The sequence below is a fragment of the Equus caballus genome, chromosome X (assembly GCF_041296265.1).
Source record: "Equus caballus isolate H_3958 breed thoroughbred chromosome X, TB-T2T, whole genome shotgun sequence".
NCBI classification, from domain to species: domain Eukaryota; kingdom Metazoa; phylum Chordata; class Mammalia; order Perissodactyla; family Equidae; genus Equus; species Equus caballus.
Window position 1 is genome coordinate 112,567,474 of NC_091715.1, and position 17,596 is coordinate 112,585,069.

Here is a 17,596-nt window from a genome sequence, read left to right on the forward strand (position 1 = left end):
CCAGAAGAAAATATAGGCAGTACACTCTTTGACATTGGTCTTAGAAGGATCTTTTCAAATCCCATATCTACTCAGGCAAGGAAAACAAAAGGAAAAATAAACAAATGGATCTTCATCAGATTAAAGAGCTTCTGCAAGACAAAGGAAACCAGGAACAAAACAGAAAGACAACCCATCAACTTGGAGAAAATATTTACAAATCATATATCCAACAAGCAGTTAATCTCCATAATATATGAAGAATTCACACAACTCAACAACAAAAAACAAACAACCCGATCCAAAAATTGGCAGAGGATATGAAGAGACATTTCTCCAAAGAAGACATACAGATGGCCAACAGGCACATGAAAAGATGTTCAACATCACTAATCATCAAGGAAACGCAAATCAAAACTACAATAAGATATCACCTTACATCTGTTACAATGGCTCTGACTACCAAGACAAAAAAAATAATTGTTGCAGAGGATGTGGAGAAAAGGGAACCCTCATACACTGCTGGTAGGAATGCAAACTGGTACAGCCACTAGGGAAAACAGTATGGGGATTTCTCAAAACGTTGAAAATCAAAATACCACACATCCCAGCTATTCCATTACTAGTTATTTATTCAAAGAACTTGAAATCAACAATTAAAAGAGACTTATGCACCCCTATCATCACTGCAGCATTATTCACAATAGCCAAGAAGTGGAAGCAACCCAAGTGCCCATCAACTGATGAATGCATAAAGATGGAATACTACACAGCTGTAAAAAAAGACAAAAGAAGGAACTTGACGTTATTATGTTAAGTGAGATAAGCCAGACAGAGAAAGACAAACACCATATGATTTCACTCATATGTGGAAGATAAACACATGGACAAAGAGAACAGATTATTGGTTACCAGAGGGGAAAAGGGTTCATGGGTGGGCATAAGGAGTGAAGGGGCACATATATATGGTAACTGACAAATAATAATGTACAACTGAAATTTCTCAGTGTTATAAAGTATTATGACATCAATAAAAAAATAAGTTAATTTTTCTGCATTTCATTAAAGTTTTCTTGTTGAGCACAATGTACAAACCACTAAACAATATAAAAATTTATAGTTCATCAAAGTTGCCTTTATTAGAAAAAAGTGAAAAGAAATATATTCCTTGTAGTGTTGAGAACAGGAAAAAAAATAATCCACGTAATTATTTAAAGTAATTTCATAAAATCCACTAAGTCATTTGGTCTAAACACTGGAAGAAAGCTAATGAAAAGAATGTAAATAGAGGAAAAATGAACTTGCTGAAAATTGTAATGGCAGGCCAGTTAGAATAAAATAATTTTTTTAAATTGTTTATTTATCCTAAGACAAACTCCTGAAAAGTTATTTTCATTGGTGATGGAAAAAAGAAATAATGAAGGGTAAAATGCTATGTGAAAATAAGTATTCTATATAAAACAATGAGTGATACGAAAATGATAAGTCAACTTTACTATGGTTAACTTCAATCACCATGAGTGATATTAAATAAATTTTTCTTAAAAGTTATAATAAAACATGTTTTGTTTTATGGATATAACCTAGCAAAACATACAAAAATAATCAACAACAGAAACAGTTAAAAAAGTACATTAAAAAGTAATTATCAGGGACCGGCCCTGTGGCACAGTGGTTAAGTTCACACATTCTGCTTGGGCGGCCTGGAGTTGGCTAGTTCAGATCCCAGGTGCAGACCTATGGAACACTTGGCAAGCCATGCTGTGGCAGGCGTCCCACATAAAATAGAGGAAGATGGGCACAGATGTTAGCTCAGGGCCAGTCTTCCTCAGCAAAACAGAGGATTGGCAGCAGATGTTAGCTCAGGGCTATTCTTCCTCAAAAAAAAAAAAGTAACCATTCCAGGTATAAAGGAAGAATGTTTCTTAGATAATTTTAATAGATATCACTTCCAAACTGACCAGTGAAAAAATTTCATTTAAAAGGAAAATTAAAACTTCTGGCCTATTAGAATATAAATACATTAAAAATTAAAACGCATATTATCTGTCCAAACTGAAAAAAAATTATCTTTCACTACCAAATTAAATGCTGGTAAATTATTTTCTTCTGTAAATTTAATTTTTATCATACTAACTCATGTACATAGCTTTAAAAATCAAAGAGAGGGATCAGCCCTGTGGTCGAGTGCTTAAGTTTGCACACTCCGCTTCAGCAGCCCAGGGTTTCACCAGTTCAGATCCTGAGAACGGACATGGCTCACAACTAGAATATACAATTATGTACCAGGGGGTTTTGGGGAGAAGAATGAAAAACAAAAAAAGGAGACTGGCAACAGATGTTAGCACACGTGCCAATCTTTAAAAAAAATAAAAACTAAAAAACAATCAAAGAGAATTATACAACTGATAAGGAAAAATTAATTCCCCACTCTATCCCTTTCAATCTCTATGACCCAGTTCCCACAATCAGCTCTTTTAGTTGGTTTCCTGCTATTTACCTTCATATTTATAAATAACATGATTCTACTGGTATTTTTTTATTTTTCAACTATAGATTTTATTTATTGAGGTCTTACTAATGAAGATGAGGACTTAGATTTCTTACATTACCACTACCCCCATTATAGATCATCAGTCACCACTACCATCCTCCCATCTCTAATCCCCGTCAATTCATATAAACATACTTCCCCCCTCTTCAGAAGTCTAGCATAGAAGTCAGAGCATGGAGTCTGGAATCAGACTGCCTTGGTTTGAAACCAGGCTCTACCACATACTAGCCAGGTGACCTTGGACAAGTTAGTTAACTTCCATGCCTTTGTTTCCTCATATATAAAATGAGGAATAATGACAGTACCTGTTTTACAAGGTTACTATAAGAATTAAATGAGTTAATGCACATAAAGCATTTTCGACAGAGCCTGGAGCACAGCAAGTGCTACATAAATCTTTGCTATTATTATAACTATGTTACAATTTTTCATTAAATCAAAATCCAGTATTTACCATATTAAGACCAAGAAAAAAATTCACAGATAAACCACATAGAGTATTCTCCATTTTTCCTAAAGTGACTAAACTGACCCATTTTTTTCTTTGCATAATTTTCTGTATGCCTATTACTAATTCATTCTTGACTCTCTGACAGAGCTTTAAAACATCTCTCCATATTGACCAACACATCAAGTTATCTATCAGTTTCTTTCTTTTTTCCTTTTGGAAAGAACCCCATAATCCAAACTGACTGACTGTTCTCTAGGCCTAAGCATACCTCTCAATCTTGGACATGAAGAATTTCTCTTTCTTGGAGTGACATGGGCATCATGGAGGGGTGAACTTGCCCGGGACTCTCTTCCCTCCAACATACAACAAAAAGGGGCAACCATACTCCAACAGAAGATATCCTAACAACACAAAAACCACAGAGAGACACACAGCCACACGACGGAGCGTGGAGAGGCTGAAGCCTCAGAGGAGCTGGAATGGGGTAAGAGAGAACTTCGCTCCCTCCCCTAAAGACTGCAATTGCTGCTGTGGGAGGCTCCGTTAGGGAAGGAGTGGGAGAGGGATCGCTCATTCTCAGGATCACCCAGGACTCCCTAAGGCCCTTGCAGCCTAGAGGGAAGCCCTTTAACAGGGTGAAAGCTTTCGGGCAGGGTGGCCTCATCAAGCCAAGACCCCAGGAGACCAGATACTGAGAGCTGATCGAAAAATCCTGGACTGCACACTGGAGAAAGCACCCTTGCCCTGCCCCGCCCTGTGCCATGCCATCTCCATTGGAGGTGGAGGGCTCAGAATACGTGGCTCTTGACCCCCACCCAGTGGCGATAGGCTGTAACTGCAACCGAATAATGGAGAAAGAGCCGACCTTCCAACATCAGACACTACACCAAATCTCCAGACCAGAGAGAAAAGGACAAGCACCTGGAACTCAGTCCTGGGGACACAGAAATATGTAACCTAAACGACAATGAATTCAAAATAGGTATCATCAAAAAACTCAAGGAGGTAAAATTGAATATAGAGAAACAATTCAACGAGTTCAGGAGCTACTTCACAAAAGAGATTGAAACTATAAAGAAGAATCGATCAGAAATATTAGAGATGAAAGACACAATGGAAGAAATAAAATAAAATACGGATTCCCTGAATGCTCGAGTGGATATCATAGAGGAACAAATCAGCATAATCAAAGATAGACATGTTGAAATGCTCCAGACAAAGGAGGAGAGAGAACTAAGACTAAAAAGAAATGAAGAAGGTCTCCAAGAAATATCCGACTCAATGAGGAAATGCAACATAAGAATTATAGGTATTCAAGAAGGTGAAGAATTCCTCTTTCCTAATTTACTTCCACATTTTGATATAGCACACCCTCTGCTAGTTTCCTACTAAAGGATGCATGAGAGCTAAAATTTCTGAGACCTTACATGTTTGAAACTTTTTTCCTACCTCACACTTGACTGATAGTTTGAGCAGAGAAAGTTGGAAATATTCCCTCAGTCTGTGAAGACATCGTTCTAACATCCTCCAGCTTCATGTGCTGCTGCTGAGAAATCATTCTGATTACCACTCCTATGAATGTGATCCATTTTGTTTCAACGGAGGCCTTTCAGTGTTTTGGTCTCTGTCTTTCATGTTAGAGATTATTCCTGCAATGTCTAGTGATCCGTGGCTGTCTGTGCATTTTGAAGACTAAAACAGAACAACTGGAAGCTCTGCGTATGTAGAGGGAAGTTTATCAATGGTGAGCCCCACTGTCTAGTCATCAGACAGGGACTGCTCATTTTATCAGGGGACCCCCAAAGATCAGTATGCATGTAGGTCTTTTCTCCTAGTCAGTTTACCAAGAGAGAAATCCACCAATCCTGCCTGAGATATATAAGACAGGCTGCAAGCATTCTGGGAGCCAAGCAAGAGAAGTCTAACAGAGGGTCCCAACATTCAGTATGTAATCATTCACTGTTTTCAGTATGAGATCTCACTCCTGCCCATTCCTGTACCTGGAGCACCTAACTGGTTCACTCTCTCTACAATTGTGCTGTCCAATATAGTAGCCACTAACCACATGTGGCCATTTAAATTTAAATTAATTAAATCTAAGTAAAACTAAAAATTCAAATTCTTCAGTCACATTATGTGCTCTCAAGTACTCAACAGCCACTTGTGGCTACCATACTGGACAGAGCTGATACAGAACATTTCCATCACCACAGAAAGTTCCAATGGACAGCACTGCTCTAAAAAGTAAACTCCAGGCTTCTACTGAGGTAAGGAGTGACAGTCACTTGGCTGCTGAGCTGAGGGAGAGAATCTGAGTGAATCTACCTACTCCTCAGAGTAAACCCCAGGCTTCTGCTAAGGCAAGTGAGAGGCAGTCATGTGGCTGTGGAGCTAGGGGCAAGAATCCGAGGGTGTAAATTTTGGACTTGTTAATTAAAACTAGACTTATTTTGCAAACAAATTAGTCTTAATTTGGCTATCTTTGGTAGGAATGAGAGTGATTTTAGAGAGAAAAATTATGTTTCAGTAGCACACCTTTGTGGATATTAGATTCTAGTTTGTTAATTGTCTTTGAGGTTTTTGTTTTCTATCTGTAAACTGGACTGTATCCTAAATTCTTCTAGTTTTCTCAAATGTCTGGCCACAAATCTCCAAACTAATGTTTTCAATTTTTTCCCATCCTTTTGTTTTGGAATCATTGAGAACTGAAACTAGCCTTTTTCATGAAGCCCTGGAAACTGAAGCTGAACAACTTGATATAAACTTAAGAGAGATCACCACAATAGCCCATGTTTAGGCAATCTTCATGCCTGTTGCTGTTTAAGCCACTCAGAAAGATACCTGAAAACCCAATGACACCATCAGAGACATTTCAAACTGCAAAAGATGCTTCAACCTGACATTTAGAAATCTTGACTGGCTGTCCGCTGGGCTCAGAAACTCATTTAAAATTTGCTCTAACCATTAATCTTTGTCTTTCTTTTGTTTCCATAGAAATGTCTCTTATTAAATATCTGATTGCTTGCTTACACAATATAGGCCTAACTTTGGAAGCCCACCTGACTCACTGCCTCATGAAATAAATTTAATTGGTCTGACCTACTGCCAGGACTAAGAGACTGGTTCAATGAGATGCAACAATCTACCAACTCAGCTTCTGGACTGTGGAATTTCTTGGGGAAGTTTCAAAGGCGTGACTGTAGAACAGAATTTGCAACCCCAAAATGTATCTCTTTGGCTTATTCTTAAGAACAAGATTCAGGAAGAAACTTTGACCTTCCCCCTAACTGCCTAAAAGAATTTAAAATAGGAGGTCTGTTCTAGGAAGGAGCTATCACCATAGACAACTATAGTATAATATGAATTAGGTATGATAGACAGGGAGGAACCTAACAAGGCCCATTTGATCAGAGTCCTCTCCATGTCTCATTGTGTCTGCAAGGCATGACATTTGTTTACCAAACATTTGCTTTTCCATCTGCATGTGAATTGCCCTCCTTCTCTTTGAAGTCCCAAATCACTACCTCAACATTCTCTTTTGTTGTTAGCTGAAAATGGTATTTAAGGTGGTGGTTTTGGCCATTTTGGCAAGTTACTCAGTTTTCCTGGGTTTCTCCCATGTATACATGTTATTAGACTTTGTTTGACTTTCTCCTGTTATTCTGACTCATGTCAATTTAATTCTTAGACCAGCCAGAAGAAGCTGGAAGGGTAGAGGAAAATTTCTTCCATCCCTACAGTAGCCACTGGTCACATGAAGCTATTTAAATTTAATCAAAATTAAATTAAATTTAAACATTTGGTTCCTTAGTCACACTAGCCATATTTCAGGTAATCAATAGCCACATGTGGCAAGTGGCTATGGCACTGGCCAGAACAGATTACAGAACATTCCCATCACTCAGGAAGTTCTACTGGACAGCGCTGCCTTAGACAATTCTACAGACTTTCAAGTTTTCAGTCTTTCAACCCTATATTCAGAGTTACATGTTTCCTCCAATACCCAAGCCATTCCCAGATTTAACACTGTAAATCAACTAGTTGCTTGTTGCCTTCTCCCACAGAAGACACAAGTTTCAGCTTTCCCCCTCCTGCTAAGCCAGCTACTATGGGGACCCCAGCCAGCCTTTTTGTGAATTAGAAAAGGCACCTCCTTTGGCATGAGTGGAATGTACCTTTGTAGGAAGAAAAAGGGAACCCTGGATGTATGCAAACCCTGTGCCAGAGCACACAGCTTGAGAGTAGAGTGCAAGCTGGTGTTTCACAGCCATGTGCCTCCTCAGCCAGATGCTCTCGTGCAGTGTAAGTAGAGTCCCTAGTCACCGCTACTACACCTATTTTCCATTTTCCAAAATTCTGTTGTCCTCTTCTTTCCCGCTGTCCTCTTCTCTCTCATTCTTTGTCCTTATGGGTTTATATCATAATGTATTCCTTTACATTTTAGTGGATTCCACATGGTTTTTATCCTCAAACTAAAAATCTGAATTAATACTTTTCCACTTGTATCTTGTTCTTTCTGTTATGATGCCATCTATCAGTGCTAAGAATGTGCTCCAATCAATCACACAACTAATCTCAAGTAGATATACACCTAAGTAGGACAAAGGTGGAGAGACTCCATAGTCTATCCTTTTAAAATAACATTGACAACCAGAATTCTCAGTTCACAAGCAGAGAGTTGATACTTGGGTTTTCCAAATCCCATTCTCTAAAAACTAAGCTAAAACTCCTATCAAAATGAAAAAGTCACTTCTCAGAAAAACTCCTTTAGACAGTAATATCTCAGTAACAAATTGCCTCCTAATGCTGATGCTTTTTGATTTACCAGTAACAGATATAATTATGAATAAAAATAGAAGAAATAAGTATCATACTTTTATCACAAACCTGTGCTGGTGGTACTTGCAACGGATTGTTATCCAAAACTATTACTTGTAAATGATGCAGCTTCCTGTAACAAACTGGAATTTCGGTCACTTTATTACAAGAGAAATCCAGCTTGACTAGGGGAAGATCTCCTAATTCTGTTCAGAAATGAAAAATAATTAAATTAAACTTTACATATTTACTCTCTTATTCATGTCAGTAAAAATAGTGAGTATCTTACCATCTGGCAACACATGAAGATTATTTCTTCTTATATTTAGCTCTCTAAGTGAATGTAATTTTCCCATTTGTTGGGGAAGGACCTGAATCTCATTGCAGCTAATATCCTAAGGAAAACAAGAAAATACAATTATAAGAAACTAACCGAGAAATATAGATACATTTCAATTTTTAAATTAAAGTACACGGCTAATAGCTAGAAAAAGTTACCTCTCATGTCATTTCTCTAAAGACAGATTATCTGGCAGATTTCTATTCAGATTACATCATGAAGTCAATCCAGCACAGTTACATCAGCTTTTCTGTGCAAAAATTTGAGGTTATAACTTAACACTACATAAGTCAGCCTTTTGAAAATCTCAACTAAAGACCACTCTCACCAACTGAAACCAGAAATAAGGATGATCCAGGTGCTCTTCATTCAGAGGTAAGATAAAAGACAACTATCCATCATTGTGATAATCCGTCAGCTATAGCAGTTGTTTTGAGATACCTGGTTGGGCAAAAGCTGAGAAGGTCAAGGATTTACAGATGTGAGCTGAAGAACCGAAGACAATGGTCAGGATGGATTTAACTAAACCTCTTCCTCAAAGAGATATAAAACATGAAGGGTTAGAAGCATAAATTTTTGTGTCTCACATCATAATCCAAAGACATTCTGGGAGATCTGAATCAGAAATGTATTAGGGTTAAATTAAAATGTAAGTCCTGATTTAAAGGTAGACAATACCACCTTTCCATAATAAGAGGAGAAAGAACAGCTTAAGTTAACTGTGCACTCCTCTGCCTCCCCTTTCTTATTACCACATCAACAAAAAGGGAAGAAAAAGCTACAAAAAGATCTCAGACGGCAATCATTCTAGACACACTGCAAATGAAATTCATACTCTACTGCAACTTCCCTCAATTTCCAATTTCCACTGGAAATGATAATAGCTTGAAGGGAGAGGAGCGGCATATACATTCAGTTTTATCAAAAGTAAAAAAGGCAGGAAGGTAAATTCAAAAGAATATTAATGCTATATAGGGAAGAATCCAATAAAGCTATAGATGATTAGAAAAATGCATCCTACATATTCTTTCAACCTATATCTAAGGCATCTTCATTCAACAACAAATATTTATCAAATACCAACTACCTGCTAGGCACTGTTCTAGGTGCCTGGGACACATCAAGGAATAAAACAAAAAATTCCTGCCTTATAGCTCCTTATGGAGCTTACATTCTAGCAAGGAGAACAGAATATATAATATGCTAGAGGATGATAAGTGCTATTAAAAAGAAAAAGCAGGGTAAAGGAAAATGGCAGTGCTAGTAGTAGTGTGGAGCGATATCAGCAATTTAGACAGTCTCATAGAGAAACTGATGTTTGAGTGGTATTGTCAGAGCTGAGAGCATGAGCTGTAACCGCAGGCCCTCCAAGACCAGTTCAACTGACCCCATCTTATCAACAGAGGGACTAAGAATTGCCTTTCAGAAAATTTGCAAAGTCACGCAGCCAGAGCATGCACAGAAGAAGAAATCTTGACCTGAAATGACTGCAGAAGCAAAGATTCTCCTCCCCACAGAAGCAAAGGACCAAGACACAACCAGAATTTACAAGTCAGACTCTTATCAAAAGCGAGGAGTCCATCATTCAGGAAGATTCAGTGTTAAAAGCCCTCTCCCATCTTACCATAAATGTTTAGAACCTCAACATAAATGTTTAGAATCCCATCATAAATGTTTAGAAACCCATCATAAATGTTTAGAACCCTGTCATAAATGTCTAGAAGCTTACCATAAATGCTTGAAACCCACCAAGCAAAAGCCGTCCCACCAGTGTTTCTGCATGACAGCCTGTTCTCCCAAACTTCTTAAATTTCATCCCAAGTCCTGAATTGGAGAGACAGACCCGAGGGCACAGGCCCCCTGTCTCCCTGAAGACTGATCTCGCAGAATAAAGCTGATCTCTATTCCCAAATGCTGATCCCATAATTAACTGGCTTGTTTATGTGCATCAGGCAAAAGAACTCCAATTTTGTGCAGTAACAGAGCCATGCCAATATATAAGAGAAATATTCCAGACAGAAGGAACAATAAATGTAAAGGCTCTTAGGCAAAACATGTCAGACATGTACTAAGAACAGCAAGGGGATCTAGTACAACTAGAGGGAAGTGGGCAAGGGGAAGACTAGGCTCGGGGGAGGGGTATGACTTTGGCTTTTACTCAGAGATGTGAGCAAGAACCAGAAACTTTTAAACAGAGGTATGACATGATCTAACTTTTGTTTTGACAGGATCACCTTACCTGCTGTGTTGAGAATGGGTTATTATCCAAATGACAGATAACAAAATTTTGGGAAAATGCCCTTTAAAGTAAATTCTATTGCTTCCTCCCAAAGGTGTCTAATACAGAAGACTTCCATATAGAAGATCCATAGAAATTTGATAGAATAGCTGCCATTTCCCAGGAAAAAAATAAACCCAGGTGTAGGAAACTGACCCACTCACCAATGGGCACGCTATAGAATACTCTGTTGGAGACTGGAGACCTGAGACTTAAGAGTATTCCCTAGGGTTCTAATGACATAATTTCACTGTAGTTGGCTACCACATTCTCGTGGAACAGTGTCATGGGAAAATGTTCCAGTGACAGGTAATATCCAAAAATTCATTATGTGATTTACAGTTGCCAATTAGTCATTCTATCTATCCACTGTTACTGATGTCAAGAGTTTAAAGCATAATATGTTTATAGTGCCTAGTAAAATAATGGCATTTAATATTTTTAAAATATTTTATTTAAATAAAAACATTAGAATAAATCTAAAAACACTAAATATTTTTGAAATTTCACTTATCCAAAAACTACCTCATGTAATATAATTTAGAACACAGAGCCAAAAACTGAATGGAAAAAAAAAGAAAGAAAAAGAAATTACAGAGCCATAGAATCTTAAAGTACAATATTTATGAAATCTTTAAAAATATTAACAGTGTCCAGGTCAAAGAAAGTAATAGTCCCCTTTTATCATGAATTTGTTAGATCACATCTGGAATCTTCTGTTCATTTGTGAGTATAATATTAAAAGAGAATTTAATAAAAGAGAACATTTTCAGGATAGACATAGCTAAAAATAAAAAGCAATAAAGAACAGAAATATAGAAAACATAGAAAGGAATAAAAGTAGTAAATATGTATAAGCTATAGAAAAACAGGTCTTAAGAGTTTGGTAAAATGGAGAGTAGACAAACAATAGATCACAAATATCTGAATGGAAGAGAAATTGTCATTATCTATACTTCTTCATATGGTAGTCCCAGGACCGTTGGATAAAAGTGATAGGGCATGTATTTTTTTTTTTTTTTTTTTTTTTGGTGAGGAAGACTGACCCTGAGCTAACATCTGTTACCAATCTTCCTCTTTTTATTTATTTTTTTCTCCCCAAAGCCCCAGTACATAGTTGTATATCCTAGTTATAAGTCCTTCTACTTCTTCTATGTGAGATGCTGCCACAGCACGGCTTGAAGAGCAGTGTGTAGATCCGCTCCCAGGATCCAAACCAGCAAACCTCGGGCCGCCGAATTGGAGTGTACGAACTTAACCACTACACCACTGGGCCAGCCCCAGGGGCATGTATTTTAGTTCAAAATAAGAAAGATGATAGAGTTTTGCAAAAAGAGAATTAGGGCTGCCTCAGACACACACACAAAAAGATTTGTCCACCACCGAAAACATACAACTAGATGTGCCAGGGATTCCTGCATTAGGAAGTGGTTATATCTGATCACTTATAAGATTTCTTCCAATCTTAAAATTTTATGGTTCTAAAACATAACAAGACTAAGTTCAAGGAAGTTTCCTTGTGTTCTAATTGCACATGCAGGTATTCCTTAATGAAGAAAGACATTCCTCAAATTCCTGTTCAGTACATTCTATTTGTGCATTAATTTCCCATTATAAAATTGTAGGTAAGTTCCTCAAGAAAACTTTTGGCCCTCCACACATAATAAACTCATACTTAAGAATACTTTTAGGGGCTGGCCCCGTGGCCGAGCGGTTAAGTTCGCGCGCTCCGCTGCAGGCGGCCCAGTGTTTCGTTGGTTCGAATCCTGGGTGCGGACATGACACTGCTCATCAAACCACGCTGAGGCAGCGTCCCACATGCCACAACTAGATGGACACACAACGAAGAATATACAACTATGTACCAGGGGCTTTGGGGAGAAAAAGGAAAAAATAAAATCTTTAAAAAAAAATTTTAAAAAAAGAATACTTTTAAAATACCTATGTATTGGGAAAGTACTACTCAAGATAAAACAGAAAGTAAAAATGAACAGCATGGTATATTGTATGAGATGGAAGTGACAGAAAGATGTGAAAACAGCTCAATGCTTTGAAGATCTGATTATGTTTCTCCCAGAGTTCAATGTCCTTTAATACCCAAAATGTTATGTTCAAAGTAACTTAAATTATTCCTAGATTTCTCCAACCAACTGTATAAATGGAAATGACCTCTTTCCATTTACCTTGGTCTCAAAAGTGTTATAAAATCGCAGGAGGATAGAGGAGAGGAAGAGCTATTTTGTTTATTCTAATGTTTGCACTCTCTTCTTTTATCCTTTCCTCTGAGGCTCTTATAGTGGCCCTGTAAAACCTTTGAAAGAAAAATCAATCCTGTATCTTTTCCTGGTCTAAGACCTTTATTGTCCACAAAATGGATAGATAAATGCTTACTTATTTGAAAAGCATTTCTTAAGACTTGTAAGTAAGCCTTCTGACCTCACTAGGACCGAGGAACCACCAGGCTTTTACTGTGACTGTGAGCTTAAGATCAGGCATAAGCAATGATATCTCAAAATTTTACTAAAGTGACCTTAGGCATATACCAAATTATTCTTTTTGTAAAATAATTACACTGAAATCCCATAAAGGAAGCAGTAATCTCCCAAAATATAAAGGTATGTATTATGCATATTAGATACAATCAATATAACTATTTTACTCACCAATTCCATTAAATCTTTTAACTTCCCAATTTCTTCTGGAATGGATACCAGTTTATTATTACTGACGACCAAAACTTTAAGGGGAAGATCAAATAGGTATTTTGGCAATGTTGACAGAAGATTTCGACTGAAAAGAATAAGAAAGTCTCATTATGAGAAATACGTCTGAAACTTGATACGTTATGTTGAAAAAGAACAAATCACCTCAAAGTAAGTAAGTTTTCACTAAATAATAACTATCAGGGGCTGCCCCGGTGGGGCAGCGGTTAAGTTCGCACGTTCCGCTTCTCGGCAGCCTGGGGTTCGCCAGTTCCGATCCCGGGTGCGGACATGGCACCGCTTGGCAAAAGCCATGCTGTAGTAGGCGTCCCACATATAAAGCAGAGGAAGACGGGCACGGATGTTAGCTCAGGGCCAGTCTTCCCCAGCAAAAAAGAGGAGGATTGGCAGTAGTTAGCTCAAGGCTAATCTTCCTCAAAAAAATAAATAATAATAACAACTATCGTTTAATGAGTGCTTACTTTGTATCAGGCTAAAATGCTTACTCGCACTATTTCATTTAATCCTCACATTAGCCCTACAAGATGGGTAGTATTATTATCTTCATTATATGAATAAGAAAACAAAGGTTAAAACTGTTTAAGTGACTTGCCAAGGCACAGCCAACTGCAAAGCCTGTGCTGTTACCTATAATATTATCCTACACACCACCAGTTCTCAAAAACTCCGAATCACTCTTTTGAGTGTCTTTAATCACGTGACACAGACTTAAAAAAAAAAGACAAGGCCCCTAGGTCAGCAATCCTGGCCAGGCTGCTGGAATGTCAAATATGGCGGGGGGTGTCACAAGCTTTGACATTCTGGGGATAAAGGAGGATCCTTTGGGAGAGGGGTCTGTCTGGAACACACAAGGATCTTCCTGCAGGATTCCACCCAAAAAGGAGGTAGTATACAAGAAGAGAGCAAGAACTTAAAAATCATCTTCGAGCCTCTCAAGATATTTTCACCAAAATAAAAAATAAAATAAATGGGAAAAATAATCGCACATACAAACACATCCTAATCTCCCTCTGACTAAAACAAGTTTAAACATTGGCTTATTTTCTTCCCTTAAGAAGTAGGTTCATCAAGGTAGCATAGTCAGCTTTCTCCAGAATCCAATTTCTTTATACATAGCTAATAAGTCATTAATATTCACTTTTTTGCCACGTTTTAGAGATAGTCAAAGGAAGTCAGTCACTAGAACAAATGTTATTCACTATAGTTTGTTTACAAATTTTTGTGACTATAAACAAAAATCAGTAGTCAACTTCTAAAGATCAAAACAGGAAAGAATCAGAGAAAGTTTTAGTAAAATTACTCTAAGATATACCATACTGTTAACACAGAAATGTAATTCGATATTTAACAAATTATTTTTTTCCATAAAAGAAGAAAATGAAACCAAAAGAAAGACAAAACTTAAAAGTACCTCACTTTCCTCAAACCTCTCCCAAGCTAGGCCAAGGAGATATGTACCCAATTAGAGAAAGGAGCAACTAAAATGACTGACATCTATGGAAGGAAATTCCTCTCACACATTTTAAGGTGTAAAGTGGTTTCAGTTAAAATAGTATGTACTGCCATGTGACACCACTGGGGGAGACACATATAAGGATTAATATATCACAGCAAGAAAGGAATATTATTATTTATGTATATTAATTATATTTACTACTTCCTTAGATGGGAATTTAGACAAGTAACATCATTAAGGAGGGGAAAAAAATTATCCCTTACAACTCACAAAGAAAAAAAACCACGAAAATGATTCTAAAATTAAGTCACAACATACCAGTTTCTGAAATTCAATGTCACTTATTTGACAGGGCAATTTTTTTCTTATACTTATTAAACACTTGCTCTGTTATAAATATAGGGTAATAGCTAAGAATGAGAGTTCTACAGTCATATTACTTAGATTTGAATCTTGGCTCTACCACCTGCTATCTATCTACCTAACTATCTACCTACCTACCTACCTATCTATCTATATGACTTTGGGCAAATAGTTAACCTCTCTGAGCTTCAGTTTGTTCATCTCCATTGAAGGGATAACAGCACATATCTTGAAATGTTAGTGTGAAGATGAGATGAGGTAATATGGGTAAACTATTTGTAACACTGTCTGGCACATAGTAAGCACTTACTAACATCAACTGTCATCTACTTTCTAATGTTCCAACACTCCCATCCAAATCTATTCATCCTTGAAATAGCAACAAGAAGTCCTAAGTGTGAAAAATATAACTCAAGAAGTTTCTTTATAATGTTTCACTTTAACTGAGGGTATATATAAATAAATCTGTATTGTGTTGCTATGATTTCAATAAAATACCTCTGATCTAAAGTCTTGCTACCCAAAGTCATCTAAACACCAGCAGGCAAGGGCATTACCAGGGAGCCTGTTAGAAACTCAGGACCCAGTGCAGACCTATGGAATCATAATCTGCATTTTAATTGCCAGGTGATTCCTGCACACATTAAAGTTTGAGAAGCACAGCTCTCAAGAACAAGACACAAAGTAAAGTGGACACAAACATACAAATAAGATACTGTTGAGAAAAATATAGGCTACATAGCCAAACCAAACACATTCTTCTGCTACTAAAAAAGGATTAGAACTGTAATAAAAAGCAAAAATGACCAAAACAAAAGTTTCCTTACCTAATGTTAAGGTATGTTAACATCTGCAGGTTTTTAATGGCTTCGGGAATGGTTTTGATGCAATTATGATATAAATTTAATGTTTCAAGAGGTGCAAATAACCAGACATCAGAAGGAATTTCTGTAAAACGATTTCTTGAAAGATCTGAAAAACAAAATATTTGAGTGTCAAATATATACCCATATCTATGATAATTAACAGAACTATTTTCATACTTGCTGAATCACTTAGAATCCAAGCAACTATTTAAAATATTATAAAATATTATCCACCATAATCTTGAAGGCAAAAAAATATCATATAGGTGCCGGCCTAGTGGTGTAGTGGTTAAGTTGATGTGCTCCCCTTTAGTGGCCCAGGGTTTGTGGGTTCTGATCCCAGGTGCGATCTACACATCGCTCATCAAGCCATGCTGTGGCAGCATCCCACGTACAAAATAGAGGAAGACTGGTACAGATGTTAGCTCAGGGACCATCTTCCTCAACAACAACAACAAAAATTCATATAGGAATATACTCATAGAAAGCCAGTTTATTAACAATTATACTAGATATGCTTCAATTATCTTTTAAATTTATCTTTTAAAATACCAATAACAAATTCTCTCTGATCTTTAAAACCACAAAAAAACCTCCTCTCATCCCACATCCCCTCCCATCTACTTCTTCCTCCTTCACAGCTAAAGTTACATAAATATACAACACAACTAAATTTCTTATTTACCATGGACTTCTCAACCCACTGGAATTTGGTTTCGATTCACTCTCGTGCCCACCAAGGTCACCAACAGCCTCCATATCAGTAACTACTCCTCCACTTGGAAACACTTCTCTTCCCTTGGCTTGGAAGACTACACTTCTGGATCACTTACTATTATCTCTCTGGCTACTTCTTAGTCTCTTGCCAGATTCTCCCATACGTAAATTGTGAATGCTGGTGTTCCAAAGGGCTGTGGCATACGGTACTCTTTCCTTCTTAAGATATACACAATAATAAGTGATTTCATCCAATCCCAGGCCTAAGTTATATTCATATACTGACAAATTTCAAATTAAAGATACGTCTGAACACCTATGTTCTGATTTTCAGGACTTCCTCTTGATATCTCTCAGGGACCTCAAATTCTACAAGCTTAAAATCTGAACTGAAGATCTTCCACACATCTGTTTCTCTCATCTCAGATAATGCAGCTAATATCCTCCTGGTGAGTCGCTCAAGCCAGAACCCTGGCATTCATCCTTGATTCCTTCCTCTCCTAAGTTACTCCAAGTACACACACATACACATCCATTCATTCAGGTTTCCACAAAAAATAAAATCACAGAGTTATTATAACCATTATACCTCTATTAAAGTCTTACTTGTTAAATAAAATTTAAAAAATATTTAGAACATCATGCGGCAGGTTGAAAAAAATACCCTAAAAGTGTTTCTCAACTGAAGCACTATTAACCTTTTGGGCTGTATAACTATTTGTTGTGTGAGACTATCCTGGGCATTGTAGGATACTTACCAGCAGCCTTGGCATCTACCCATTAGATAACAGTAATATCCTCTAGTCATGGCAGCCAAAAAATGTCCCCTGGGGTGCAAAGCCCCCTACCCCTGTTGAGAACCACTTCCTGAATAATTATCAAATTAGCTACCTTATCATAGAAAAATACTTTGCTTACACTAGTTCATTATACTTATTTAGTTAAAAACATAGGAATACTATTTACCTCAGTCAAGGAGAACATACATGGTGTAGCTTAATTAATTAATCATTATCCTAATTTAATGGAGTTAAATCAAATAAAGCATAAT

General features: G+C 37.2%; 1 protein-coding gene across 12 annotated transcripts in view; it reads right to left on the reverse strand.

The window, feature by feature from the left end:
• The window catches only part of LRCH2 (leucine rich repeats and calponin homology domain containing 2), a 105,655-nt gene that overhangs the window by 63,907 nt on the left and 24,152 nt on the right, over positions 1-17,596 (reverse strand). For all 12 annotated transcript variants that reach the window (XR_011435069.1, XR_011435068.1, XR_011435067.1 and 9 more), the window contains 4 exons: positions 15,790-15,934; positions 13,084-13,210; positions 8,092-8,197; positions 7,872-8,008 (listed from right to left, as the gene is read on the reverse strand). Coding sequence is in view for 8 of the 12 variants with exons in the window: in XM_023634469.2 (XP_023490237.2) it covers positions 7,872-8,008; positions 8,092-8,197; positions 13,084-13,210; positions 15,790-15,934 (515 nt within the window). In the remaining 4 variants the exon portion in view is untranslated. The remainder of the gene's footprint in view (positions 1-7,871; positions 8,009-8,091; positions 8,198-13,083; positions 13,211-15,789; positions 15,935-17,596) is intronic.